Here is a 27,505-nt window from a genome sequence, read left to right as displayed (position 1 = left end):
CTAGAGTCGGCGCCTGAGAGCACCGTCACGCAGTCGGAGTCACGGGAGTCGGAGTCACGGAGGTCGGAGCCACGGAGTCCGGAGTCACGGCAGTTGGAGTCACGGAGGTTGCAGTCACGGAGGCCGGAGTCACGGAGGTTTGAGCCACAGAAGTCGGAGTCCTGGATGCTGGAGTCACCGTAATATTTACGTTAAGCTTTTACCCGGGAACAATTTTTCGGCGTCAGGAAGGGCTGCAACAACACCATATTCCCGTTTTCTGGTAGACACATTCGTTCCGATTGGCTCGATGGAGAGAGAATGACAAGGGCCATTACTAGAGATGCAGCTTTTCTTATTTGCCCTTCTGCACCAGTACCAGCGTGCGTTGGTTATCGCCATATGTCTGGTAACGGCCAAAAGACAGCAAAATTTTGGCCCAGTGCCAACGTTTCGCGCTAACGTTCTTTGCCAGCACGACTTCATCTAGCGACCGGCGAAGCTCAGGACATTGTCGGACCAGGGCAGCATTTAAGTACAGCCGGTACTGAAGTGCGGAAATCTGGCATCTCTCGGGGTGTTCAGCGAGGCTGAACTGCCAAACGTCCTGCAGTCCGTGCCTGAGCTGCTGCCGACTTGCTCATTCCTTCATCGAATTGGGCCCAATTTGGATTACGCTTTTCCCAAACAACCCTAACGAACTCAATGATCTGGCCACCTTGCCGAGTTTTGGCTACTTGGCGCGCGAATAATAGATTGGATTTCGTTTTAAAAGCTGCGAAGCATCTTGCTCCACGCAATGTAACGTGATGAAATAGTCACTTCCGCAAAATTCACTAACCCATGTGCATAGAATTACGTCAACAAAGCCTTTCATAACGCTGAGCGAGGTCACGAGCATAGGCGTTCCTTATCGCTATTTAATAGCCCAGTCGTCGGGAAGTCCCGTGAAGCCAAATTTACGCCCGCTGTACATTGCAGAGAAAAGCGGCCACTGCCAGTGCTTAGAACTTTCCTCAGGAACCAAAGACACATTTACCTCGCCAACCGCCCACTTCGAAACCCATTACGCCGGGCTAACCGCTCTCAGGGAATGGCGCCGACACATGGACAGATCGTGACGGATCCGCCCCACGGCCAGGCCGATTGGCCGCGGCGCGCCATAACTGTCGTCTTTATGCGCAATACTATGCAAGTAACGGCTGATTGGGACTCAACAGCTGATCACCGTGCCAGCCATTTGGCTGTTCGGCTGATGATGGCGACACACAAGTCGGGCTTCTGGGCGGGGCCGCGGTTGCTGAGAAATGCATCGGAGTTTAATGTGTCATGGATGTGGTTCACCACGCCCACCCAACTCTCCACATCGGTAATGTTGTACCATCCTAGATAACCGTACCATTGTATCCTAGCTGTTTCCAAGGCGGGACCAATGTCATCACCTATCGCCTGCCCAACGCAAACATCTTCGAATATCACGGATGCTCGCGGCAAAACCCGGCCTCATCCTGCCTTGCCCAACATCTGGACAAGTTCAGGTTCCCTCAGCGTCAGAGGCCGCCGTATCGTTGACTACAGCTGGGTGTCCGGGCTCCACGGGGCGATAAGCTGGGGGGGGGGGGGGGGGGCACCACCACGGCTGCTGCCGTTCCCATACGACCGACACGCTGTTCAAACAAGGTCAACACGGCACGGCTATTATCGAAGCGCCTGCGCAGGCGGGGACTGCGACGATGCACCCGTGCCGGACCGGGCCCCACACCGCAGCGGCGCCGGCTCTACGACCGGACGGGGTGGGAGCGGAATGTCTTCACGTGCAAGGGACCTTAAGCTGCACAGGAGAGCACATACGTCTTGCACGAGTGCCCACGAGGCTTTCGGACCAGCTACAACTAAACGTTGTACCTCCGGTGAGGGCCGTTTGGGCCTGGTTCATTGCGGGTAAATTTCTCAATGAGCGGATATAACGGCTCCAGGTCACAGACAGTTCATACTGTGGACCACGGGAGGGATTACCGGATCTCCGGAAGTAAGCCATCAGACTGGACCACTCGTCCTCAGGGCGCACGACCAATCTCAACCACTCCTCCCTGGAAGACGGTATTTCCTTCACTGCTCTGCAAGAGCGAGGGAATACATACAAAGAAGGCGGGTGAATGAAACACGCCTTTTCAGCCAATCTTGCCCAGGCATTGCTTGCCACCAGTCTTACATAGAGTTAACATAAAACTTTCAGCAAGTGGGTGGCCTATGGTTTATCCTTCCCCAAACATTTCTTGCGTCTATGGTACCCTGTCCGAGACACCTTGCATGACACGAGCAGACGCGTTCCGGAAGCTCCGTAAACCTAACAGCCGGTTTCGATCCGTGATTAGCCGCACTGACACAGCTTACAAAACGTTGTACCGAATTGTGGCCAAAAATACGCCAGTTGGCTGGCTATCCAAGTGGTGAGAATCCCTTCACTCCCGACTTCGTCTAGACGAAGACTTTGCGTTTGGTAGTTTCTCTGCCGCTCTTCCTCCGCCGCCGGTGCCGCCTATATCGAAAACCGACAGCAATGGATGGTTGGATAACACGGCGACTTTGCATCCGCGGCACCTCCGCGGCGCAAGAAATTTATGAAACTCCCATATGAATTTCATAAGCCCGAAACCAGCCCATAATCAAACGTGATAAACAACGCACACGAGGGTCGCGGTCGGGACCCCACTACCCCCATCTGTTCCAGGCCACGGCCTCTGAGTGCAATGAAATGGCCTCCAAACAGGTTCGGCTGTCAAGCAGGGCCCATATCACGGTCATCATTCGGGCCGGTTCGACTTGGGCCGTTGGGCCGTTCTGTGGTGACTCTCAGGTCGCCGCCGCAGCCGAAGCCAGGGCCGTCTCCGCCTGCCGGAGGTCCCAGGGGAAGGCTGCCATCAGCCCGGCTGGCTGAGAGAGCCGTGTCATGATCTGATCATGGTTATTCTTACCGCGGTGATCTGCCGGGTTCGCGGCGGCGGGGGGGGGGGGGGGGGAGCGAGCCCAAACGCGCCGCGTTCGGTCGCAGAGCCGCCGGCGGACGCACCGCCAGGGTGCGGTTTCTTCAGCTAAGCAAGTGACCATGCACCACAACAACGCCAGGGGTAGTGGTGGCAACCGCACATTTCGCGGGCGGGAGAGCGATTTGTCGTGTACGCGACGCGCAACGGACATCAAAAGGACCGTCGTCACGTGAGCAGGTTTTCCAATCAACATAGCGGCGGACGTTCATCATGCGCGCATCGCGTGCAGCGGTAAGCGTATGCCGTAATGGACCGCTAGGGCCAAAACCAGACGGCATCTTTCAGCGTTGGCGAGCCGATAATTCCGCGACCCCTTCCGGGTCAAACAAGATCGGGTACGCAGGCCTGCGCTCACCCTGCACGGCGCTGGCGCCTGGCGTCCGTGTTTCCATGCCCGCCGAATCCGATTGGTCCTCCTGATCTGAACTTCGAGCGTGGAGATGAGTTGCAGCACTGGCCTCACGGACCTGGCCCCCAGCAATAGAGTGCGTTCTGAGAATCAAACAACGCGACGCCTGCCCACGCCCGATTCAAGGCTAAGTTGGTTCAGTAATGCGAGAGCCAGGAGCAGCCCGCTGTATCATGGCCAGCTGGCACAAAAGCATTCCAGGATTCCAATCAGCCGAAGTTATTCTAGTCTGTATAGTAGACCAAAATGACTTTTAGTCTACCGGAATAAATTCAGTCTCGCTATTGCCATCCCCCAAAGGTTCATTCGGTGTCAGTGTGAGCCTCCAATAAAATACCTGTCAAGTCGTGAAAAACGCACTATACCTGCGAGTTCCCTATCGTTGTTCATACCAACGTCTGCAGACGCTAGCTCCGCGACGCGCGCACGCCGCTTCGAGACGAGCGTGGCACGGGTGAGTTGCCCTTGACGAATAACCGTTCCACGAGCGCCCAATCAAAGTTCCATTCTGGGCAGATACAGTTCGATCGTGACTTACTCTGACGCGGTTTGGGCCCTGCTGGCCGCCAGGCGACCCGAGAGCCGACCCCGTGGTTACCTGCGTGCCAGCGAGGGGTCGCCCGGGTCAAGCACAGCTGTCACCCGAAATGGGCAGCACGGCCGGCGGCGACGGCCGGTACGACTCCCGCTGCCCTGGGAGTGCGGTTTGGGCATGTGCTGTCACAGTTCCGGTCCACCGCTCCGCCCCTCGTGCGTACGTGCGTGCGTACGTGCGTGCGTACGTGCGTGCGTGCGTGCGTGTGTGCGTGCGTGCGTGCGTGCGTGCACGCGTCGTTGCTGTTGCAGCGGAGGCACAAAGCTGGCGCAGGGCGTGCTCAAGCCTGCTTTGCAAGTAGTTTTGCTCTTGGCGATTCGGTTCACTTCGACGTTTTCTGGACGCAGAAAACCTGCTCTTTCCTTACAAGAGATGATTGATGGCGGTGGTTGGGAGGCGACCAACGGTCGCGTGAGTGGCTCCGATGGATTGGCCGGAGGTTCTTCGCGAGTGGTTCCGATGGTCTGGCCGAGGGCTCCTCGCACCCAGCGTTCTAAACAGAGCCCACATGTCAGTGGATGGGCAGCACTCCGCGCCCGCAGGCGCAGGACGGCCGTTTGTCCCTTCTGAACTGGTGTCGGCCTCTGCTACGGCATCTCGGCAGGCTTTGACGTCGGCTGCCGGGTGGTACGGGGCTGCTGCTTCTCTCAAGACTTCGACACAGCGCTTGAGAGATTGATCGTATTGCTCGCCCAAGAAAGGTGTCGGGTGCTCACATGGTCGGTCGAGCGGCCTTTGTGCTGGTGTTTTTGAACGTCCTGTCCATCTGACGGACAGCTGCCCGGCGTCTTGGGCCATTTGCCGATGAGCTCATCCACAGAGTGGCGAAACTCGGTCCACTTTGCTGTCTTGTAGCCAGCCACCCTCGTCCTCTCCTCTTCGGTTTTCTCGATCTTGTCAGGATGATTGTAACAACTAGAAGTGGTCTGGTCGATTGGCATGCTCTGCTGGTCTATGTCCCACTTGGCGTTGATTCCGTCCGACCATGAGTTTACTCACGTAGTAGCTCCGTCGTTAAAGATACGTCGCTTGGCCGTCTACCGCCAAGTCTTCCCAGCATATGTCATGGTCCCCTGGTTGATGAGACTTCCATGCATACATATGGTAGGCGTGCAAACGTCTCGTGCGTCGCAAGCGTCGCGGGCCCCGAAAGTCGCCCGCGTTCAAAGCCTGTTCTCGCGTGCCATGGACTGGCGACCGTCTCATTATTGGGGCGAGCACGTTTGCCTTTTCCTGCCTTTTTCTCGGCGGCCGGTCTTGCAGGCTACAGGTGCGCAGCATGCGTTTAGATTCAAGTACGTGTTCGAGCTAGTAAAGTCTGCCATGTTTAAGGAGCCTCGTCGGGCGGCCACATTATAATCCGCAACCAGAGGGTCGGGCTCGTCTGGGTTCAGCTTCCTCTACTGGAGGATTGCGTGACGTTTGGACGGGATTCCTTCAACCGTTTTGTTGGACGGGAGAAAAGGTGTTGCATTTTAGACCTCACAACAGCTCCAGTCCCAGCCTCCGTCACAGCGTTCACCACCAGCCCCTGTGTCACCTTGAGGAAGAGCCGAAATAGGCCTATGAAAGTCCTGGACAGCACCTGCCACATTCCTGTTCTGACCTCGCCTCTGATCCAGCTCCTGCGTCTGACCCAGGTCTGGCCTCAACTCCTGCCCCACCCTGAAAGATATGCCGACCTTGGCCCACGCCAGTCCCCCTGCTCGAGCTTCTGAGCCAGGCCGTGGCCCCGTTTCCGCCTCACCTTGAGGAGAGGCCGAGGTATGCCTGCGCCAGCTCGAAGTCCCTCGCTGTGTCCAGCTGACGCTGCACTGTGACCAGGAACAGCCGGAGCAGCTTGGTAGAGCCGCCCGGCGCCGGCGCCAGCTGCCGCAGCTCCGAGTCCAGCTGCCAAGGGCTCATGCCTTTCAGCAGGTCCATGACGGCGTCGTCTGGCGGCGGAGACGACGGCGCCGTCACTCCTCGGCCGAAGCCGATGGGACGTCTCACGGACAGTACGGGCATCCAGCGCAGCCACGTCACACAGGAGGCGTTGGGATGATTGATGTGAGGATGAGCAGTTGTCACCAGCACGGGTCAGCTGCGCAGGGCGCAGGCCGGCGGCCAAATCCCGATCGATAATGACTCACGCAGTATCGCGCGTGACGCGTGACGTGACGCGCCAATAAGCCCCTGCAACGCACACAGCTCATGCATGAAGCATAGTTGACACTGGTAGGGCTTGCGCGGGATATGGGGATCATTTATGGCGCAGATCTCACGCAAGTTTGGGAAATTTATACATGATATACAACCAGCATACCACATTACGCGGCATGCCAAATTGATCGCGACCGGCCGCGTTCACCTGGTGAAAACTGATCAACCAATAATTCCCCGCCCGATAACCATTCAGGGAGTAGTAGTAGTAGTAATTGAGGTTTCAGGGTGCTTCGACTGCGCGGTCATATAGTGCCCATGTAACCATCCACGGAGTTTTCTATTTGGGTTCAGCGGGCTATACAATTAACACCCAGTTTTGTCTGACACGCGTCATACATAGCCGCAACCTGGCCAACGGTCATCGCTGGGCATGACGAAAATAAATATCCATATTGAACACACTCTGAAAATCATTCGGGATTCTCACACGACCCGATTAATCATCTGAAATATTTCTCTCTGTTGCAAAGGCGAACGCCGCTCCGGGGAATTTTCCAACATTCCGGGTCATTCTCCGAGAGAATCCGCAGGCCAAACACGCCCACAGTCGACCAATGGGACCGCTCCTCCTGCGATTTACACACAGGCATGGCACAACACGCCGTTTAGCTGTCACAACATATTCGAGCATCGCAAGAAGTCGGCTGCCGCGTCGACGGCGGCGCTCCAGTGTGTCACAGCTAAGCCCGCCATCCCCCGGCGCTCTAGTGTGTCACAGCTCAGCCCGCCATCCCCGACGGCGCTCTGGTGTGTCACAGCTCAGCACGCCATCCCCGACGGCGCTCTGGCGTGTCACAGCTCAGCCCGCCACCCCCAGCGGCGCTCTAGTGTGTCACAGCTCAGCCCGCCACCCCCAGCGGCGCTCTAGTGTGTCACAGCTCAGCCCGCAGCTCAGCCCGCCATCCCGGCAGCGCTCTGGTATGTCACAGCTCAGCCCGCCATCCCCGACGACGCTATAGTGTGTCACAGCTCAGCCCGCAGCCCAGCCCGCCATCCCCGGCGGCGCTATAGTGTGTCACAGCTCAGCCCGCAGCCCAGCCCGCCATCCCCGCGGCGCTATAGTGTGTCACAGCTCAGCCCACCATCCCCGGCGGCACTCTGGCGTGTCGCAGCTCAGCCCACCCATCCCCGGCGGCGTTCTAGTGTGTCACAGCTCAGCCCGCAGCCCAGCCCGCCCATCCCCGGCGGCGCTCTAGTGTGTCACAGCTCAGCCCGCTATCCCCAGCGGCGCTTTAGTGTGTCACAGCTCAGCACGCCATCCCCGACGGCGCTCTGGCGTGTGTCACAGCTCAGCCCGCCACCCCCAGCGGCGCTCTAGTGTGAACACAGCTCAGCCCGCCATCCCGACGACGCTATAGTGTGTCAACAGCTCAGCCGCAGCGCCAGCCCGCCTCCCCGGCGGCGCTCTGGTGTGTCACAGCTCAGCCCACCATCCCCGGCGGCACTCTGGCGTGTCCGCGGCTCAGCCCACCCATCCCCGGCGGCGTTCTAGTGTGTCACAGCTCAGCCCACCATCTCCGGCGGCGCTCTGGCGTGTCACAGCTCAGCCCGCCATCCCCGGCGGCATGGCTAACCGGATCTCCCGCTATCCATCAGCGACCGGGAGCCGGCGGGCGCCAGCTGCGGTGCCGGCGGCAGCCGCCGCGATCGTCCCCCGACACCACACGCCAGCGACGCTGCGGCGCCGGAGCGAGGACGCACCGGCCGCGGAGCCGGCGCCTGGAACGGCTGCCGTCCGCTCACAGCTGTCGGGCCGGCTGCGACGTGTCGAATGTGCTGGGCGAACGGTTGTCGCACGGCGCCATAGCTCAGGCGGGCGCTGACAACAGCGACGACGTCGTGAATGGAGCTTCCAACTTCGAGCAGGCGAAGCCGAACGGTGGCAAATTCCGTGGGAATGCGAAGCAAGTATGACGCCTGCTCCCCTTGCTGCAAGTGTAAACGTTGCTTGTGTTCCAACTGGTTCCAACAGCAGTCCTTTTATGGCACAGGTGGGGATTTCCCAGGCTGGTGCCGCTACCACACGATCAGAGCGGCTGTCACGGCTGTGCAGTGAGTCCTGCTAAGGAAGAGGGCATACGGCAGTCCCCATTCTCCCACGTTAATCGATCCTGCAGGCCAACTTAATAATGTCCTTCCTTAGGATTCATCCATGCGCATTCCAGAGCTCTCAGATGTCGTCTCGGCGACCATTTAGACAAATAGACGGCTGGTTGAAACCGAGCAGTTCTAGTATATTATGCTCCCTTGGCTGTTGTGGAGAACCTTGATCGCATCAGCCAGTTGACCTCACGAAGGCCGACACCGTACGTAGACCTTGTGGGAGCCTTCGGACCACGTGGCACCGCGTACCCTGCGTAAGGTCTGCACCGCGCATGTGTCCTTCCCATGCGTCCTTGCTCCGCCCGGGGTCAAACGGCGGAGTGATCACCCGGTAAAGTATCAACGGCGGGTCTGGGATGCGCGGTCACATCTCGGTGCAAAACACAATAACCCCATCAGCCCTCCACTCGGCATTATCACTGGCCACCCGCAGTCCAGCTTTTACGCGCGCGGCATGGGGGCAGTACCGACGCCACAAACCGGACTCCATCTCGAAAACCACGTGGCGGTGTCTGCTGGGTTCGCACCACGCCCAACAGCACGCCCTGGCCGTCGCCGTGGCTGGGCGGACGGGAAGGGTCCGCGGGTCGGCGGTCCATGTCGCGTCCCGTGTTCCGACACTGTCCCGTGTTCCGACACTGTTCCGTGTTCCCACATTGTCCCGTGTTCCGACACTGTCCCGTGTTCCAACAATGTCCAGTGTTCCGACACTGTCCCGTGTTCCGACACGGAGAGCCACGCTGCTCCGCATCGCGAGCAGACCGCCACAACGGCACAGCCAGGGCACAGCCGACAGACGCTCCAACGGGACGGGTGAGACGCTCCAACTGGCGCTCAGGACCTGGTCTGGGCGCACAGCAGGACCCGCCAAGGAGACCCCGCGCGGGTGCCGCGCGATCAGTGACCACGCACGACACTGTCAGCAGCGCACCCCAGCTGGGCAGCCGGGTCGGGACACCGTACTGCTCCTGGACGGACGGGCCAGACTCCATGTCGCCGGGCAGCCCGGCTCCAGTCGCGAAACAGCATCCCACGGGGCGGCTCCGAGTTGCGGATCGTCCCCAGGTGTCGAGCGAGGACCGTATACCGTCCTCGCACAGTCCCGGGGACAGACGGGTCGCCAGCCGGCCCGTTCGCTCGCTCGCTGACAACGGCCGGGGCGCCGGCACTAAGTGATTGCCGGGGACAGCGCCTGATTATAGCCGGCTTATGGCGGGCCGACCGCGGCGCCGACGAGTTACAGGCTCGCTCGGCCGAGGCGAGGCGAGCCCCGCCGCCGAGTCGTTACCGTCGCGTCGGACAGCGGCTCGCCGGCGGGGCGGGGCGAGCCGCGTCTGCCCATCTGCGCCCGGCGGCCGACGAGATGTCTCGCTCGCGCCGACACAGCCTCGATTAACAGCACCCGGCGGGTCCATTACGGTATGCACTGGAGGATATCTCGCAAGTGGGGGACCGAGCCCATCTAGACATCACGGCCTCGTAAACAAAGAGGCTGAACTTCACGAAAACAAGCGAGCTCGCACGAGGCTGGTGCAACAGGCAGCCGCCGACGAAAGTAACTGACAATCGCCACCCTGTTTTTCGTTCTGTCCGTGACTGCTTGAATATTTCATCAATATTCAAAATTCGGATCGCGTGCTCCCCAGTCAAAGCTCACCGACATCTACTTCTGAACTGGGCTACATTTCGGAGCTGGATGTCAGAGACAGCACGAGGCAGTTTGTCACCCTCTCATATCAGGATTCACCGCAGCACAGCCTGAGAACCCGTCGCCGTCAGGGGTTAAATTCCACATCAGGGACGTCGTGCCGAGACGGCGCCCCGCAGATCCGGCACACAACAAATCTGAGGCACGGCCGCGCCCGATCGATACAGCGTACAAAGCCCGACCTGGCCTTGACTTGCCCGTTCCACGACTGCACGCTCGTTAGCCAGACATCCAGCAGCCGCTTTATTTCGGTTTCCTGGCAATGACGGCGCTAGATAGTGCTGTGCTAACGACCACGGCGTATACACACGTTACCGCGCCGCCCGGGGAACACGTCCGCCGAGATCCTGTCGGATCGAGCGTAAACGAGGGGGCGTTTACGTTCTCCGGTCACCGACGGACGGCGCTTCCACGCCACCGCCCCGCACAGAGCGGTCGATTGCGCGGTTTACCGCGCGGGGGTCCCCAGGTTCCAGGCAACACTGCTTCGATGAGACCCGGCCGGAAGCCGTCAAACTGCGAGCCACGCACCCGCAGAGGCCGTGCGGGGCGCGATGAGACCCCACCAATCAACGTACCCGAACAACCCCATAAATAACAACAACTAGGTCACGGTAAGTCATTCACCGAAGCACGTGGCCAGGCAGTGAGCCGGCGCCGGCCCTCCGGAGGTACGCGGCCGGGTAGTAAGCCAGCGCCGGCCCCCGAGCGGCGCTGCCGGGCGGGCGGACGGCTGTCGCCGCCGAGCGGACATCCGTCCAGGGTCAGGGCGGTCACGCCAGCACGCCGCACGCAACTCTCGGGGCGCCGTTAATTAGACGTGCACACAAACAGACCTACACACAGACAGACAGACAGACATACACACACAGTGAGACAGATAGGCACAAACAGAAGACCGGGGCATCAGTGGCGCAGGGGCCGAGCCCCTCCCCCTCCACCGTCGGCACCGGCGGCGGACAGGAGAGCGTGACCCGGCCTCGCTCGCCGAGTCACGCCAGGCCGAGCCCCGGCGCTCCTGCCGCCGCCACGGTCGTCCGTCGACAGGTGGCCCGGCATCCCTCCCGCCACCGCCGGGTGTCCGCCGACAGTCAGGCAACCCTCCCGCCGCCGCCGGGTGTCCGTCGGCCGTCAGGCACCCCTCCCGCAGCCGCCGGGGTGTCCCGTCAACAGACAGTCCGGCACCCCTTCCGCCGCCGCCCGGGTGCCTGCCGACAGTCAGGTAACCCTTCCGCCGCCGCCGGGGTGCCTGCCGACAGTCAGACAACCCTTCCACCGCCGCCGGGTGTCCGCCGACAGTTAGGCGCCCCTTCCGCCGCCGCCCGGGTGTCCGCCGACAGTTAGGCACCCCTCCCGCCGCCGTCGGGGTGCCCGTCGACAGGCGGTCCGGCAGTCTGCCATACGCGCCGAGACGCGGCTTAGCGCTAATAGCGCCTGAAATAAGATCATCGGCCGCCGGCATTGATTCATTCGTCATACTCGGGCCGGCGGCCAGACTCAATCAGCGGCGACTGATGAGTCGAGTGACGTCCCCCCTCCCCGGCCCGGCAGGAGTGGCTGCTCAGCCCTGTCGAGCTTCGAGCTCGAGGGTTGAACGACTAAAGCCGGACAGGTTCCTGCAAATCTACCTCTGCGGTGTTCGGCGAGCATCCAGCAAAACCCTGCGGTTTTCAAAAGCATTTTTCCTCCAAAAGAGCCTGTTCGCATCTTCATGACTTAATGGCGATAAGCGGCGATAATGCGGCGTGGCGCGTCCCGTCCGCGTATATCAGCCACGCTCCAGCAAAATCATCACCTCCCTTGCCTTAAGCATCATCGTCAACCACGGCGACCCAATTCGCTCAGCCGAGTCAGCAGCGGCCGCCGCGGCCACGCCAGCCGAGCCGAGCCGAACCCGAGCTACGCCCGGCCGCGGCTGTCGAGCGGCGGCCGCGGCGGCGCCCGAGACGCGCCCGCGTGAGCGCGGGGTCGGCCGGCCGACCGCACGGCCCTCCGACGGCGCGAGTCGGGCGCGGCGGCCGTCGAGCGAGCCCCGAGGCTGAGCGGCGGCCGGCAGGCCTTATCTCAACGCCGGGAGCAACGACGGTCGCGAGGTCACGACGGTGACTTCAGGAGCCGCAGCCGTCGGTGGAACAGACAGACGGGCCCTGGTGCTGCAGTCGACGGTGGGACAGACAGACGGGCCCTAGGGCTGCAGTCGACGGTGGGACAGACAGACGGGCCCTGGGGCTGCAGTCGACGGTGGGACAGACAGACGGGCCTGGCTGCAGTCGACGGTGGGACAGACAGACGGCCCTGGTGCAGTCGACGGTGGGGCAGACAGGCGGGCCCTGGGGCTGATCGACGGTGGGCAGACAGACAGACGGGCTGGGGCTGCAGTCGACGGTGGGACAGACAGACGGGCCCTGGGGCTGCAGTCGACGGTGGGACAGACAGACGGGCCCTGGGGCTGCAGTCGACGGTGGGACAGACAGAGGGCCCTGGGCTGCAGTCGACGTGTGGGGACAGACAGACGGGCCCTGGGGCTGCAGTCGACGGTGGGACAGACAACTTGCGGCCTGGGGCTGCATCGACGGTGGTGCAGACAGACGGGCCCTGGGCTGCAGTCGACGGTGGGACAGACAGACGGGCCCTGGGGCTGCCGGTGGACAGAACGGCCCTGGGGCTGCAGTCCGGGGGCAGACAGACGGGGCCGCTGGTGGCTGCAGTCGCACTGTGGGACAGACAGGCGGGCCCTGGGGCTGCAGTCGACGGTTGGGACAGAAAGGACGGGCCCTGGGGCTCTGCAGTCGACGGTGGACAGACAGACGGGCCCTGGGGCTGCAGTCGACGGTGGGACAGACAGGACGGGCCCTGGGGCTGCAGTCGACGGTGGACAGACAGCGGGCCCTGGGGCTGCAGTCGACGGTGGAACAGACAGACGGGCCCTGGGGCTGCAGTCGACGGTGGGACAGACAGACGGGCCCTGGGGCTGCAGTCGACGGTGGAACAGACAGACGGGTCCTGGGGCTGCAGTCGACGGTGGGACAGACAGACGGCCCCTGGGGCTGTAGCCGTCAGTATATGAACGTCAAAACAGCGACAAACGACAGAAGACCCTTTTCCCCACATCCGTGATCGGTAAGACTAGCCAAGCCTGGTCCTGGCATCACCCGTACACCCTCAGCCCGGTCCTGGCGACACCTGTACGTCCTAAGCCTGGTCCTGGCGTCACCTGTACGTCCTAAGCCTGGTCCTGGCATCACCCGTACACCCTCAGCCCGGTCCTGGCGACACCTGTACGTCCTAAGCCCGCTCCTGGCGTCACGTGTACGTCCTCAGCCCGCTCCTGGCGTCACCTGTACGTCCTCAGCCTGGTCCTGGCGTCACATGTACGTCCTAAGCCTGCTCCTGGCGTCACATGTACGCCCTCAGCCCGCTCCTGGCGTCACCTGTACGTCCTAAGCCTGGTCCTGGCGTCACATGTACGTCCTAAGCCCGGTCCTGGCGTCACCTGTACGCCCTCAGCCCGCTCCTGGCGTCACATGTACGTCCTCAGCCCGCTCCTGGCGTCACCTGTACGTCCTCAGCCCGGTCCTGGCGTCACCTGTACGTCCTAAGCGCCACGCTGGGCGACCAAACCAATACGTGTAAAGTGATGACCCATCCAAGATGTGACGAACGTGAGCGGTCAGCCCCTGCAGGAATGTCCGCAATGGTAGATCACAATTGTAGTTTTCTAGAACGAAGAGCCACCACTCGGCCCATGCTCTTGACGTTTTCGACATGGTTGCCCTGGCAACAAACACGGCAAATTGCGCTGTACGAAACGTCAGCTAACGGCAGCGTACGATGATGAAATCCGCAAGCATGGTTTCCGGGTCCCCTCCCTTTTCCCTGGCCACCTCACACCCCGAACGGGCCACGGGCTTTGACCACATCGGGCATGATGTGTTTGTGTGCGTGTTAAGCGCATGGAGGCGACATCGACTCGCTTTCCGAACGCCACCAATTTTGTCAAAACGCAGATTATATTGTTCCACAAGGCCTTGCACGAAAGCCTGGTTCGTATGCATCGCACAGCGAAAATTCCTCGTCTACATCCACTTCTATCCGACCCACTCCGTAGTATTTAACCGCGCAGACTCCGCAAGATTTTGCAAAACAGAGCCGTGCCGCCGACTTTTAAAGGCTCTTTAAAAGGCAACTGGGCAACATATTACGGCCCTCCAAGCGTTCAACCGATCACAAAAGGCCGTGTTTAGAGCCGAACCGAAGGCATTATATCACGACAAGTCAACGGCACCCATTTGGAACTGAACGAAGCCGGTTTGGGGCGAGCTTAAAACAAGAAAGCCGTTCAGCAGCATTAAATTGAACAGCTTGAAATAGTAGCAGCCGAACAAAGCCAACGTTGCAGTTTTGCTTTAACGCAGGAGGACAGACGGCCAAATATCGAAGCGCCCGACACCGGCCAGCATGCATATCTGACATACACGATTCCGGTTCCCTGGATCCAGCAGCCGGCACTGAATCGGTGCTAGCGGCTCCTGGGTGGTGCCTAGATCAAGTAATACTGGGACTTTGCCGGTACAAGGAATGCTGGTCTGCCCTCACCACACTGAAAACTGGTACTAGTGCCGGTACCAGGCGAGCCTTGCTGCGTGGAAGCAAGTACTGGTAGGGGAACGACTCGGGTTATTATAAAGTGTTGCATCTCTGATGAAGGATACCGGCTTTCCTAGTGGACCTCAACTAGCCTCCAATGCGCTAAGGCCAATCAACAATCCACTCAATCCACCATAATCTAACCCCAACAGCCGCGCTCGGCCACAAGCGGTGCCAAAAGTCAGCCGCCGCGCGTGTCCCAGCTGGCCCGCCCGCCCCATCCCGCCAGCTGGCCACATCACGCCATCAAACACCGCGAGAACCTGCCGCGTCCAGACATCCGGCGGCCTGCAGTGCGGCCGCGCCGGCCCGGGCGTGCCGGCACCAGCGCGGGGCTCGGCGGCCCAGGCGTGCCGGCTCCAGAGCGAGGCACGGCGGCCCAGGCGTGCCGGCACCAGCGCGGGGCACGGCGGCCCAGGCGTGCCGGCACCAGCGCGGGGCACGGCGGCCCAGGCGTGCCGGCTCCAGAGCGGGGCACGGCGGCCCAGGCGTGCCGGCACCAGCGCGGGGCACGGCGGCCCAGGCGTGCCGGCTCAAGTGTGGGGCTCGGCGGCCCAGGCGTACCGGCTCCAGAGCGGGGTACGGCGGCCCAGGCGTGCCGGCTCCAGAGCGGGGCTCGGCGCGGACCGGCACGACAGAACCGGAGAGGACCGCTGACCGGGCGAGATCGATCCAGCATGGATAGGACCGGATCAGGTGACTCCGCCGCCCGATATCCGAGGATCGGACGCTAATGGACGCGCCCCGAGAGCCGGCCGGCCGACGGTAACGACGGCGCGCTGCAAGTATCGTTTAGGTAATCACCGGCATCGCTGTAAAACGACTCTGTTCCGAGGCAGGTACGTCTCTGATATATGGCGACCGACCAACCGTGAGGCAAAATACCCGGAAAGCACGGCTCTCCGAACCTGAGACAGATGCAGGGAGTCTCCAATTCCCTCGCCAACGGAGAGCACGGATATTAACAGGAGTACGACCGATTTCATCCAATGCATATTTCCCAAAGAGTAGGACTCAGTGAACCAGATCTGGGTGCAGGGAGCCTCCGGTCCCATGCTGACGGACAGCGCGGACATCAACAGACGCGTGCACGCAGGCCCCAGCCGACACGCTCCGGAGCCAGCGGAACCACGCCCCTGGTGTCCTGGCGGCCGCACTGCCACCCACACTGCCGGGCGGTCTGCGGCACCACAGCCGGGCCAGTCAGGGCGTACGCACGTAACCACACGCCCTGTAACGTCACTATAACGCCTGCACGTGCGTCTGTACGTGCTGCACGCCAGTCTGTAACTGTACGTCTAACACGCATAGTCACAGGCAGAGTCCGTCAGCGCGCAGGATCGGACAGCAGTCCATTGCCGTGTCCATAACACATCGACCCTCCTGCACCGCGCGGTCCGCCACACCGCGGCCCCAGCTCAATACCCGCACATAAGCCATGCGGTCACGTGGAACTCCGCCGTCCACCCGGCAGAGTTAAGTCGCGCCGGCCCCGCCCCCTGATCCGTCCGGTCACGTGGTCTGGGGCCCCCACATGGCCGGGCTAAGCCAGCCGGGCCTGGCCGCCACTCGGCGCGGTCAGCGACGTGCGCCGCAGCAGCGGCCGGCCGCGGCCGGCCGGCAGGCGCGGCCCGACGCAACAGCGTCGGCCGACTTCCGGTCACACTCCCTGGCGGGGCGGCGGGGCGGGGGCGGCGCGCCTCCGCCCCGCCGCCGGCGGCTCGGCAGCGCCCGCCTGAGACCGGCACCGGCCGGCCAACAATCATCGGGGCAGCTGCGCCACGCCGCCGACAAGTCCACCACCGCCTCGCGCGCCCACACCCACACGCCGCGTCCAAGCGCCGTCTGCGTTCGTATATGCAACAGGCTATGGGATAGTAATTATGCTTTCACTATGAGCCATGTGTGAGTGATGCTCGCAGTGCATGCTCATCCATTCATTATTCCATCATCGTGATAGAATAAGACGTACGGGAAGCCTCGTGAATTATTGTAAAATTAGCATGCCTGCTCATTCATATTATTCGTGATAGAATAAGACGTAAGAGAAGCCTCGTGAATGATTGTAAAATTAGCAGCTGGGCTCAAGAAGCTTCTCCGACGAAATCCAGAGACTTTGCACATCATCTCGCTGGTGACTGCATCGCCTTCCCATGCAATATCGACATCGATGCAAGGTGGGTTCCTTTTAAACAGGAGATAATTATCCGGAAATCTCAGCATGAACACCACGTGTATCTGTTCAGCACCCGGGTGTTTACCGTCACTCTAATCGACATTGCAGAGGACAACTAATATTCAATGTTGGCGGCCAATGCTGGCATGTTTGTTCTAGAACCTCCACAGCAGAATTCAGCTGGTGGTCAATGATCAGTAAAATTGTCATCCCTGACAGAAGACACTGCGGATGATCTGAACTAAGCGTAGGACAAGGGCATGATAGAAGTTGTACTTGAAGTGGGCGGGAGATAACGTGGAGTAAAATTCTTCATCCTTAAAAACGGTCACAGTGCAGCGCTGCAAAAGTTTCAAGCATGACCGTACGACAGTGGGTCATCGGCAAATGCGAGAGCTCATATGACGCGGCCTTCCTTCCACAGAAACTGAGTGTGTGAAATGAGCATGTGGCAAATAAGTCTGCTGTAATACGAAACCCCCGCACCGCGTTAATGGATTTCCAACGTAACAGCAACATCGTTAGTGAGGTTCCATGTATATGTATGCATGCATATATATATATATATATATATATATATATATATATATATATATATATATACAGCATAGCTTAGCTGTCACTCGCCGCGTGGACTCTCCAAGCGCATGATCTCCACCACCGGGGAGGGTGCGTGGCCTGCCGTGACCTGTCGACATTCACTGCCCTCCAGCCATCCACACACTCAGGCGACAGCCCTCGCCAGCACACAGCTGCATGCAAGATGCCGTCGCGCAATCTGCGAGTCCGCCGAAAACGGGCCTCGATGGCACGAGGAGTTCGCACCAGGATCTCCCGCTCGCAAAACTGATCTGCTGGGACAGCTTAGTGGCGCCGGAACCGGGCGGCGTCCCTTCGGGCCACTGTCGGCCCAAACACGGCGAAACTCGGCCGAATTGCGGCTCAACTTGCTAGGCCGGCCACGTTTGCCGGCTCGGTCTCCGGGGAGGTCATTGCCGTCAGGGCACGACAGTCACACGCCGCTATCGTCCCAGCTAGAGCACCGATGCTGCCACGACTGATAGAAACGGAATGCTCCCTGGTCTATCGTCAGCAGACATGAGCAGGACCTGCAGCTGTCCGGCCCGAGAGAACGAGGCCCCGAGAGCTGCGACTATTAGGACTCGCTGACCTGTGAGAACAAAGGCTCCGAGAACCAGGACAGAGGCTTGATGACTTCCGCGAACACATATTACCGCCCAAAAGAACGAAGCATTTCTGCCACCAGAACAAAGGCTTCTGGGTACAGCAGCACATGTCACGCACGGGATCAAACCATACTTGATCTAATAGAATATTTCCTAACATGAGGCATGATGCTGAATTACGTCCCACCTTACAGAGTGCCAGAGTGTAGTGATATGCATATGCCCCATACTCCTCACACCCATATATGATCACTCATGCGTTGCGCATGCCCCTACTCACAATGTTCGGGTTCGCCCGTTTCAGCCTTCAGCAGCAGACGTCCCAGCTCGGTGATCGGTGCCAAGGCGCCCAGGTGCAGGATCCGGGCCGAATCGTCCGCGCCATCTGTGGGCTCGGCGGAGAGATCGAACTTCGGCGCCAGGCCGGCCACGGTCGGCAGGAAGAACGGCGCTGACTTCGGCACCTTGGGCGGCTCCTTCGGCTTGTTCCGTTTCTGCGGGGGGAACAAAGAGCGCCTTCGTAACACCATCCACAGAACCGTGTCCATGAGCAGCGCCTGAACGACCACAACCCTCCGCACAGTGGACCCGTGCCTTGGTAGATTAATGACCCCCCCCCCCCCCCCTCCCTCCCCCCTCACCTGAGCAGCTGTCCGCGTCGACAGACAGCCCCGAGGCGGACCCTCACGCCCATCCTTTCCCACGCGCCCTCACAGTCTCTCACCCTGATGGCGTCCACGCTGAGCAGGTGCGCCCAGCGCGACTCCGGCAGCAGTGAGAGCGTCACCAGCTGGTCAGCCAGCTGCGCCCCGCTCTGGAACTCCTCCTCGGCCTCCTCCGTCTTCTCCGGCTCCTGCTGCGCCTCCTCGGCCGTCAGCAGGAGGCCGTCGTCGGGGGCGCTGCCCGGCGCCGCCGCCACCGCCGGCAGGTAGTCGGCCGGCAGCGGCGGCAGGCTCACCCAGTCGAACAGCGTGCGGTTGGCCCAGAGGTACACGCCGGCGTCGTCCACGTGCGTGGTGGCGAGCAGCCGGCCGGCCGGGCCGAGGCTGAGCGAGGTGGGCGCCGTGGCGGTGCGCAGCACAGTCGACCAGCGCCGCCTGCGGCAGGTTCCACACGCGTACGCAGCAGTCCATGCCGGCGGTCAGCAGCCAGCGCGCGTCCGGCGAGAGGCACAGGTCGGTGAGCGGGCCGGCGTGGCCGGCGAAGCGGCGCACCACGCGCCGGCCGTCCGCGTCCACCACGCACGCCGAGAAGTCGTCCAGCGCCACAGCCGCCAGCGAGCTGGGGAGGACGCGAGGGGCGGTCACGCGGCCGACGCGTGGGGCTGGTCGGCAGACGGGCGGCGGGCTGATGACCGCGGCGTGGCGGGTCAGGACACTATTGGCACAAAACAAATCCTCAGATGTGCACGGAAGTTCATCGAAGCGAAGGCTCAGCGAAGGCGAGCCGGGACAATTTATTCATACAGCAGCCGGCGACTCGATGGGAACGCACATAACATCGCGCAACTGGAATGCACACGCCCAGCCTGGGCGCCACAAGCTGTGCACCGTTCGACTAAATGAAAGCAAAGATAACCAACACACCGAACGCAGGGCGTGCGACTCCGATCGGCCTCAATGAAACTCAGTTTAATGAACACAGCTCGACACGAAAAACTGCGATGCTCCGGGCCATTGCAGAGTTAACAAAGGGCGACATCCGCGGGACGAAGGCGTCGGACCAGCGCCGACGACGAGCGTCGTACCTCTCTCGGTGGAGGACGAGTCGAGCGGCGGGAGCGTCCAGCCCCAGCGTGTGCAGCAGCTGGCCCGTCTTGAGCCGCCAGAAGCGGAGTCGGGAGTCGGCGCCAGCCGACATCACCTGGTGTACCAGCGCAGTCGACGCCACGCCGCGCACGCTGCCCTCATGACCTGTGGTCAGCACGGGTCGGCAGGGGTCAGCAGGGGTCGGCACAGGCCAGCACGGATCGGCAGGGATCAGCAGGGGTCAGCAGGGGCCCGATGAGATCAGCGGTGGGTCATCTGTGGCCACCACACCACAATACACATGAGCTGTCATACAGACATCCATAGAAATATTTCGTGCCCTCTGAAATTCGCAGACGGCAGCATGCTACCAAGTGTGGCGCAGCAAAATATCCCAGGCCATCACTTTGCAATAAACAAGAACAACGGGACTGCTCAGGTGTATCAGGCACTGTGCAGGCGTCCCTACATGGTAAACGTACCTGGATCCCCGTAGGAGCCGCGAGGCAGGCCCGACTGTATGTTGTAGCGATCCACGTGACCCGTTTCGTAGCCAATCAGCACAAAGTTACCACAGGCCGTAACATCCACACACTGGGGGTAGGAAAAACAGCTACATCATTCCCACGAACGCGCGGTATGTGACAGATCCATCAGCTTAGATTGTATCTTGCCGATCTGATTTTAGGTACTACAACGAAACTCGTCGCTCAGACAGTACCAAAGATACACCATCAGACAGCACCTGCCTGGTGATCTATCTCGCCATCAGAGACACGTCACCAAGCAGCACAGTGCAGCCAATCAGAGCAACGGTGGACAAAGACAGCGTCACGGAGGGGCAACCAATCACAGGCGAGATGACTGGTGCAGCAACTACGGCGAAGTTTCTACACAAGGCGTGCGTCCAGCCGCCCCTCAATAAGCCACCGTCAATCCCCGGCAACTCCCCCGCCCCTCCCCCCCCCCCCCCCCCCCAACGCCATCAGTGCCGTACCGAGGCGGCGGCGCGCGCCGCCGGCCGCTCGGGTCGCGACGGCTGCAGCCGGTGATCGCCCATGCGTTGACGGTCGAACGACCACGTGGTGACCTGGCTGAGGCCGCGGTGCACGGCCGCGATGTTGTCCCACTCCTTCTCGCGTACGGTGGCTGCCGGTGAGGGGCGACGGGTCAGGGCGGGGCACACCCTTCCCCTCCCCCCTCTCCACAGCGCTGCAGCGTCGTGGCTTAAAGGCGACAGCGCGGCGAGTGAATTCACGGTAGGCGATGGAAGCCAATAGGAATTCAGCCGACAGTCCACCGGGCTAACGGTAATCGCAGACACACCAGCGCGGAGTCAGACGTACGTACACATCGACGTAACGGCGCTAATTCGGCGTGAGTAGTGAAACCAGCGCGGAATCGGACGTACGTATACATCGAAGTAACGGCGCTAATTCGGCGTGAGTAGTGAAACCTAGTGCATACTTTGCACTTCAAAAGCATAGGCTCCATGATACCCTTGCACAGCAATGCTGGAGTCTCACAAATATTGAATCTACCGTCTCATCCAGTGTGCGTGCATGGAAAAGACACCAGTCTGTTTGGATGGACTGTGACCGCACTCAAACGTGAAACAGCAACGCCTTTCAAGTGATGAAAACGACGACACAACGTAAGCTTTTCCACAACGTTGACTTAACTGGCCAACACTCACCTTATACCAGCTTCCCGCAAGTCCTAAACCAACCGCCATCCTCGGACTCATTTCGCCCCACCCCCCAAACCCCACCAGATGGGTGGGTTTCCCTCGATCTACTACCCCTCCCCCCCGTTGCCGCCCGTCTTACCCGACGCCAGCGCCACCACCGGAGGCATCTTGAGCGTGTCATGCACGCCCGCGCGCCGCTTTTTGGAAAGCTTGCGGTTGTAGCTGGCCTGGCCGAAGCTGCGGCTGACAGCGTCGTTCTCCGAGGAGAAGACGCGGATGGTGCTGTCCTGGCCGGCGCTCAGGATGTTTCCCCGCTCGTCGTAGAAGCGGATGAAGGAGGAGGGTGCCGAGTGGCCGCCACGCATACGCAGAAGACGACCGCCGCCGTCCGGCATGTCGAAGATCCAGACCTGCGACAGACCGACGTCAGACGAACTCTACAAGACGCGTGGACGGTTTCATTGGGGAGGGTGAGCTCGCAACAGGCAGCGGAAGATCAGAGACCAGAGAAGCCGCACACAAATGGATAGACGGCATGGACGAGCCATGTCCCGCTACACTGAGCGGCCCAAAGGGGCAAACGAACCCCAGCGAGAAGTGAGGTGAAAGTCGTCCTGTTCTCCTGATAAAGCCAGAGTTCACACCCAGTGCGATCAAAGTACAGACAAGGAGCCGACGACCGGGCCCGGACAGCAGTCTCGGTGACCGGCAGAGTAGCGCCGTTGGTCACTCGCCTTGAGCGTGTTATCGGCCGAAGAGGTGACCAGCAGCGGCTCGGAGGGCAGCGCGGCCATGCCGGTGACGGCGCCGTTGTGCGCCTCCCACATCTGACCCAGCAGCTTGCGCTCTTCCAGGTCCCAGAGCGCCACGTGACCTGACGCGCACGCCAACAGTGACGTCACGGATACGCGCACGCGAGAGGGCGGGTTCGGGTCCCCAGCTGGTCAGACATTGTAGCGATTTTGCGGACCATCCACTGCAGCTGGCTAGCACCAATACAGACCAAAGGTAACTGGTGTTTACAGTGACTTCAAAAACAGTTAAGTACCTACGACTTTGCGAAGTCTCATAACAACCCACTTGGAGAACCGTGAACACTGTAACCGACAATGCGGCAGTCTACGGCCACATCAATTGAACTGAAACTTAACGCGTCTCGCAAAAATGTTTTCCTTCGAAACTTAACGATGGCATACACAGAACAATGGTTATGGACCGGGCGTGATCGCACACGGCCCACACGTAGTGCTGTAGGATGTAATCCTGTAATCTCCCTGCATAATCCAGTGCGACCTCTACATGATACTGCACGGACCCCGCGTGACCCTGCACAGCCCCTGCCTGGTTACATGATCCCTGTGGTTTTAGACAGCCCCTCCGTGATTATGTACGGCTCCCCATGCTCCTGCACGGCCCCTTCGTGCTCCTGCACGGCCCCTACGTGATCCTTTGTGGACTCCACGTCACCCTGTACGAACTCTGTGACCACGCATGACCCTACGCGGCCGCTGCATCACCACCTAAGAACCCTGCGTGATCCTGCACGGCCCCTGTGTCACACCGTACAGAGCCGGCGTGACCTGACATCGGTTTGGAGCTTTAGGGCAAGTCGAGTGCAAACGGCCACGCAGCGGCCACGCGGCGTGAGCCCGCGCGTACCCTGCGTGCTGCCGGAGACCATGACGGGCTGGCCGTCGGTGCGGAACGCCAGCGACGTGACCGGCCCCCACTCCTGCTGGAAGCGCATCAGCGTCTCGTCGAAGCGCAGGTTGTGCAGGATGACGTCACCGCTGGCCAGGCCCACGGCCGCCACGTCCACCGCTGGCGCCTGGTGGTGCGGCCAGGGGCACACGGTCAGGGGTCACGCAGTCAGGGGTCACGCGCTCAGGGGTCACGCGGTCAGGGGTCAGGCGCTCAGGGGTCACGCGCTCAGGGGTCACGCGGTCAGGGGTCACGCGCTCAGAGGCCGGTTGACGGCCACACGGCCACAACGGATGGGGGACCGAGACAGTGCTCACAAAGCATAGGTCACAGGGTCAGAAAATTGGGCGCCACAGAGATGATCAGACAACCCATGTTTCCGACCCGATCTGTGAGTGACATAAAGAAGTGGAGAAGAAAACCGCTGAACTGCATATCATTAATCAAAATGTTCCACGTGGCCTGGCCATTCAACATTTTGACGAAGTAGGGTGAAGGCAAAACCCATGGTTAGAACGCCACTAGTCAAAGACATGCGCCATGCTGACCACCTGGGTCACAGAGTTCACTGCTGCGGTCGGGCCGCCACGCGCATCATGCCACCTGCCGCGATCCCCACCTGCTCCAGGGCGGTGACAGCTGCGCCCCAGCCGGCGAACGTGTGCACGCGCCGCGAGGTGCGAAGGTTCCAGAGCTGCAGCGCGCCCTGCTCGCTGCCCAGCAGCACCTTGTTCAGGTACGTGCTCGGGTGCAGCAGGCTGGTGATGCGGAACGAGCCGTTGCTGAAGGTCAGCTCCGTGTACAGTTCTGCCGTAGGGTGAAAGGGAGTTAAGAAGTTACAGCAAAATGAAAAAAAACAGAAGGCAGTCATGTTCGAAAGATACCACTATCTGAAAATGTCAGGATAGTCTCATGTGTATATAAACAACCAGCAGTTCCACAAAGTACTACCATGCAGGCCGATCTCTCTACAGCCAGTTCTCACCCTCAGCATTGATGTCCCACATGCGGAGTGTGCTGTCTGTGTCCACGGTGAGCAGGTGTGGTCCGAACGGCAGCATCAGGTGCACCGGCTGCTTGTGGTCAGCATATGTGTGCACCAGCTTGGGGGAGAAAACATGAATATCACTCAGAGGCCGGAATGCAGCCTGGAAATTGCTGAGGGGAGGGGCAAAAGTTTGCTGGAGGGACCACATGAACTGAGGAGGTCCATTCCTTGCTTAGGACACAAAATATAAATTTCTGCTTGATTTGGTGCACTTTTTTGCACAGACATCCCATTTCAGACTTACTAGTCTCATAGCCAATCCAGAGTGCTAAATGATTTTTTAAAAACCTAATAAAACTCCTATGTATGAATGTTTCACTTCAATTTCTGAAGAAAAATTTCTGCAAAACACAAATTTAGACAAAATCTGGGTACCTTAAGACAGCCCTTAGGCTCTCAACACTCCATAAGGAAGGGCAACTGTCCCCTGCACCCCACCCCCACCCCACCCCCTTTGCATCCTGGCTTCAGCCCCATCCAGTCTGCACATGATGGGTGCAACCTGTAACTGTAACTATAAACTGAAAATCAGTTCAACCTGTTCCAATTCCATGACCATCATCAAACAGGGGCAAAACAAGTGTGACAGGCCCTAGACATGAAAATAAATGAAAACAGCAGGCACATAGAGTAAATAGCTATGGAAAATCATACCAGCATGATGGTGATACATTATCACAGTTGCCACCCACTTTTTCCCAAAACATGAATGTTCAAGGACTATGACATATTAATATAAATTACATTTTCATACTGGCAACAAACTTAAAAATTTGATCAGGTTGTTTGCAATTTGCAAACTTATGACAAGCTGACCTGTACATACCTCTGTGCCTCTGCGCCAGCCTCGTACAGTACAGCCAACAGCTGTGTAGACCAGAGTCCTGTCTGCCGCCATTACTTCAATGTCCCCCTCATGAGGCTCACTCACACTTAGTAGTGAAAGCTTGTTGAACTGCAAAATAAAACTTGGCATGAAAAATGCATCAAACAACATTTATAACCAGGCATCACACTGTAAAGACATGACCACTGGTACCTAACAGCACTCATCTACTTTCACATTCTCAGCAGTACCAAAGAACTGGTGTTATTTGCTGTACTAGGACACATATAATGCAAAGTGGAATTCAAAGCCATTTCAACCTGACCCATGGATCTAAACAAAGCAACACAGCACAGTTACAGCAGTAAACATCCCACAAAGCATGTGCATTGGACATACATATCAAGGGAACATCACAGCAACAATACCACATGACACACTACATACCTGAACAATTGTTAAACTTCCCATTACACTTCTCATTGGTGACTTACCCCATATGTGTGGAATGACTTCCCAACGCATGTAATTATGAGGTTTTCTTTTCTCTTGTGGATATAGCGAACCAGCAATGGCACATGGTTGCTCACAAAGCCAAGGGCTCTGTACCCCTTGAAAATCTTGCTTGATGTTGGCATGGTGATGATAACTAAATGATAGCTTGGTAAATTGAGTTCCATAACACTTAACATAAATATTAACCTAAAATGACTTATGCGCCTCCACTCCACCCCTAAACGTCTCAGTTGAAAATGCTTGCCGCGCCATTCAACGATCTTACACACAAGTTCCACACATATTTCCACAGTCTTTCCCCTTAGTATATTGGTATAGATATCTGCAAACTCGAGCTCTGCTTTAATCACCAAAAACACCAGCTCTCCAACCGTAGACCCCAAGTCATACAATAGCGCCAAGCGATGCTCAGCACGCTACTACAACACGTGTTAGCGGCTTCCCATAGTTCGTCACAAATGCGCTATATATGAAGCAGTAGGTTTCCTGACCATTAGAAAAGTGCCACGATATTCTATTCGCATCACAAGTAGACATTAAGTGGGTTATTCTACGCCAACTCAATGAACGAGAGGCCACTTTTGACAACAACCATCTGAAATTTTGACAAATTTTGACTACAGGATTTTTCTAGCCCTGGATACGATTTTTAAAACCAGTGCGAGAGGAGCAAAGGTGTTAAAGTAAGACTTTTTATCGTGTTCGAAGCTTTGAAAAAAAATGTCGTTTTTAAATGATCGTATCTAGAAATTTGTTGATCACATACCTGGAATGCAACGATCAGACGATAGACTTTATGCACGGCTACATTAAAAGCATGAATATACTATAACCTTGATAGAAACACACTTATGAATACGTTGTTAGCATTTTCAAACTATGTTTGTAAATACATAAACATAACGACCCTCCATCAGTTGGGAACTATCCATGCTTTTACCTTGTAGCCCGAGAGAAAAACAGTGCATCTCCACACAAACTCATCTAGCGTACAATGAATCAGTGCTCCAGCATGTAGCGGTCGGCCGCCGCCTTCCCAAACGCCGCCGCAATGTTACATTGCCTTCCAATGGTGCCCCCATAATGACATTGTGCGCTCATGGTCGCACACCCTGCATTGCTTTGTGAAACCTGACCCCGCTTCCTTGGAAATCGCCGCTGCAGCCTTGCCATCCACTTTCAGTAAAATTGCTGCCGAGGTCAAGCCCGAGTAAAATGGATGCTGGCATCAGACAAGTGGGATGCACTGGGGGCTGACAGCTCTTTACGGGCGGCATCAGATGCACGAGAAGGCACTCTTTGCGCACTAACATAAATGTTTCTCCTGGTCCGCCGTATTCGGGCATCACTACACCGGCTGGATGGCCGCAGTAAGCCAACTTAAAGTGGTGATTTAAACAATAACGGTCATGTCAGCCGACGAGAAACTTACATTACCGCCGGTAGTGCTCTGATAACCATAACATGGGGACATGGTCGCACTTGCGACGCATGAATACCGGATATCAAAGGGGACGTTGCGTCTGTACGGAAAGCCGGTACTGCGACTGCAAGCATTGAGCTAGACGCTGTCGGATGGTCGAGCTGATAAATCGGACGAGTTTGGTATACTAGCGCTTGCTATAGGTGTAAGCAGTTGTCTTCCTGGCGCGCGACTTTAAGCACTTTTGCCGTGCCGTCGTATTCAGGTCTTCACGTTACGGGCAGGCCAGCCACCGTTAGCAAAGTGTCTTAAATTGGTGATTTGAGCAACAAAAGGTCAAATCGGCGCCAGTAAGCCTTCGCGCATTGAACATTTGCTCTCCCGAAAATACTTCTGCAATGATTTCGCGCGCCGATGGTCGCACCCGCCGCACTGGACTGAAAGCACTTGGAAGACATGCCGCAACTTTGCGCGCGATTATTAGCATTTCCCCTAAC

The 27,505-nt window shown here is 58.8% G+C and overlaps 1 protein-coding gene across 1 annotated transcript; it reads right to left on the bottom strand.

The window, feature by feature from the left end:
- LOC119107464 (WD repeat-containing protein 36-like) lies at nt 1-25,985 on the bottom strand. The gene is given in 15 exon segments (XM_037230908.1): nt 1-13; nt 5,778-5,964; nt 18,337-18,550; nt 18,781-19,137; nt 19,139-19,337; nt 19,804-19,969; nt 20,287-20,398; nt 20,802-20,953; nt 21,634-21,904; nt 22,229-22,368; nt 23,154-23,322; nt 23,815-24,002; nt 24,181-24,298; nt 25,070-25,198; nt 25,564-25,985. Coding segments are annotated over 15 exon segments (2,613 nt in total). The 5' UTR covers nt 25,762-25,985.
- Nucleotides 25,986-27,505: the final 1,520 nt, after the last annotated feature.

This window comes from Pollicipes pollicipes, unplaced genomic scaffold (assembly GCF_011947565.3).
Source record: "Pollicipes pollicipes isolate AB1234 unplaced genomic scaffold, Ppol_2.1 Scaffold_6686;HRSCAF=7923_pilon_pilon_pilon, whole genome shotgun sequence".
Classification (NCBI taxonomy): domain Eukaryota; kingdom Metazoa; phylum Arthropoda; class Thecostraca; order Pollicipedomorpha; family Pollicipedidae; genus Pollicipes; species Pollicipes pollicipes.
This window is presented reverse-complemented; position numbering and strand designations above follow the sequence as displayed.